At 49.7% G+C, this 2523-nt stretch overlaps 2 protein-coding genes across 2 annotated transcripts in view; both read left to right on the forward strand.

The window, feature by feature from the left end:
• Positions 1 to 1138, forward strand: part of LOC101863522 (homeobox protein SIX6) — a gene marked incomplete at its 3' end in the record, with an annotated part of 58380 nt that extends 57242 nt beyond the window's left edge. The window contains exon 4 of the mRNA XM_005102296.2: positions 808 to 1138. Coding sequence (XP_005102353.1) covers positions 808 to 1138 — 331 coding nt within the window. The remainder of the gene's footprint in view (positions 1 to 807) is intronic.
• Positions 1139 to 1228: 90 nt separating this feature from the next.
• LOC118477973 lies at positions 1229 to 2293 on the forward strand. Its single transcript, XM_035970769.1, has one exon. The coding sequence runs from the start codon at positions 1287 to 1289 to the stop codon at positions 1809 to 1811; it is 525 nt and encodes a 174-aa protein (XP_035826662.1). The 5' UTR covers positions 1229 to 1286; the 3' UTR covers positions 1812 to 2293.
• Positions 2294 to 2523: the final 230 nt, after the last annotated feature.

The following is a 2523-nucleotide window of genomic DNA, read 5'->3' on the forward strand; positions in this document are numbered from 1 at the left end:
GTCTCTCTCTCTCTCTCTCTCTCTCTCTCTCTCTCTCTCTCTCTCGCTCTCTGCTTTTCTACACCAGCCGTCGAGTTTATATTAATCGGTGACCGATTCCCTTCCTCCAACTGCTCCTTTGTAGGGGAATACAAGATGTTAGTTTGTTTTTATTTAACTATATCTGGTGGTAAGGTTTGGATACTCTTGAGTTTGCAACTTTGATTTTAGATGCAAAATGCACTTCTCAAAGGTGTTAATTGTTTTGGTCTATCAGAAGATTAATACTGTTCAAGAATATTTGTAAATCTTTTCACTTCAATTGATGCGGATGACATAATTTAGGAGGTGGCTTGCTTCAAATCAAAACAGAATACATCACCCCCACGAGACGGGCAGAAATACATGTTTTCTGATGGAATAGATTACTTTATAGGGAACCAAACCCCAGTCTTTTTTATACTACGGCAACACTTTGACCACTGCACCTCCCCCCAACCCCTCCCAATAAAATAAAACAAAATATAAAAACCCCACCCCTCCAAAAACAAAATGTTATTCCATCCACGTCTTCCCACTTTTCTGTGACTCTTTCTTCAGTGCTTACGTGACCTAATTGTCTTGCAAGTGCTGTAATATTTTTCCAAATCCCCCACCCCCCACCCACCGCAAACAAACAAAAACAAACAAAAACAAAAAACAAACAAGCAAAAAACCAACAAAAAACAAAACAAAGCAAAACAAAACAAAACGTCTAAACTAAAGAAAAAAAAGTTGTTTTGAAGCTGGGTCCTAACTTTCTGTTTCTTGTTTCCCCTGTCGTTCCAGACTGCAGCAGCAGCAGCACCAGTCGCACAAGCTCAACTCGTCGTCCAGAGAAGACACCGTGTCCCCATCCAGCAGCAACACCGACCGACGTGACCACGACAATGACCTTGAGGACGACGACTGCCTCAGCGACCTTGACAGCGAGGTCAGTGACCCGTCTCACGTGGACGAGATCGACCCGGTGTCCGACGGCCCCCGGACCTCACCCCCGCCCAACCCGCTCATCACCAACAACCCGTTCCTGCCCCCTCACCTTCAACACCCGGTCAAGGTCGATCGATCCGCGGCATTTGACCTCGTGAGGCCGCCCCTGCCACCACCCCCTCCCCCTCCTCTCCCTCTCCCCCTCCCCCCTCCCCCCCCCCCCCCCACCCCCCATTTTCAAAAAAAATAAAACACCCCTCCCCACCTACACCCTCCATCCTCCCCCGCCCCACCACTTAGGCCTGGTGCAACAACCTCCTCTAGCCCCAACGTCGATGTCGCCATCGTCCTCGTCCTCGTCGACCGCACCATCCTCAACAGCTGAAGGGCCAAGAGATTCGGACGTAGGCACCGCCCCCTCCACACCCACTCTCCCTACACCACGCCCACTTTTTAAACCCCACGAGCTGGCCGCTTCCCCTGAACGCCTCAGCAGCTCAGTGATTCGCCCAGAACCGCAGCAGCCACGCCCAGACCGCTCGCCGCTCAGTGATCACTCTCCTGGGGCGGAGTTTATCAAGCGGGAGCCGCCTCCCCACCCCGCGTTCCCACCACATCATGAGATGTTAACCCACTTCGCGGCGGCAAGGGCGGAGTTTCTGCACCGAGACGTGGTCCCCAGAGACTACAGCACCCGCGAGAGGGGCGTGGCTATTGACTTTAATCGTGATTTACGCATGGAGTTCAGCAAAGCTCACGAGCTGATGAAGCAGGAGTACAGCAAACAACACGAGCAGTTCTCACAGGAGGCGATGGGCAGCTATGCCAGGCAGAATGGGGTCATGGGATCCGCTTCGTGATGAGACCCCCCCCCCCTTTCCAGAAACTCTAGCACACACTTCAAGAGCCAAGTGTTTGACAATACTTATTTCCTTGAAAGAGTAAAACGGCGTTAAAGCTGATGTTGACTGCAGACGAACGAACAACTCTTGATGTCTCATATAAAGGAAGCAGAGCATGAATGCGCGCTGAGGAAAGAGTTGGAATCTTGTGTTTGAATTCACGCTAGAGTGGAACGAGCATCCTCCTTTTTCTCCAATCCTTCATGGCTTTCCCAGAACAGCTTTTACGGTGAAACTGTCGTGCTGGTTCGTCAAGTCTGGAGGGAAGAGAATGGCCAGATTCCGTTTCTCCGAGACTCTGGCAACCTTAGCGATCCAGATTGCTGAGGCTAGTCATGTTCACCGATATACACACATAGACACAGATGCCACGTTACGTCCCTTGTTGGGATAAAAAACTCGGACTCAATTCCACAAGAAGCTGTGAAATAAAAAAAAAACACTTAATAGACGTCACCGTTTTGTGGATTTTCCGTCTGGGCTGTATTCTCGATTCTAATTGGTTTGGATCAGACAGTTCGTGTTTTTAACAGTTTTCGTGCCACGATTTACCAACACTAAATTGGTCACCTGGCGAAAGGCAAGACACGGGAGAGTTAAAGGTTTATTTCTGACATTGAAGCAAGGACGAACGAACCAGTGTGTGTGTGTGTGTGTGTGTGTGTGTTTG

Source organism: Aplysia californica, unplaced genomic scaffold (assembly GCF_000002075.1).
Source record: "Aplysia californica isolate F4 #8 unplaced genomic scaffold, AplCal3.0 scaffold00319, whole genome shotgun sequence".
NCBI classification, from domain to species: domain Eukaryota; kingdom Metazoa; phylum Mollusca; class Gastropoda; order Aplysiida; family Aplysiidae; genus Aplysia; species Aplysia californica.

Bases quoted from the DNA above. Each gene is read 5' to 3' on its own strand.
- LOC118477973 (XM_035970769.1), top strand. From the start codon at position 1,287: ATGTCGCCATCGTCCTCGTCCTCGTCGACCGCACCATCCTCAACAGCT.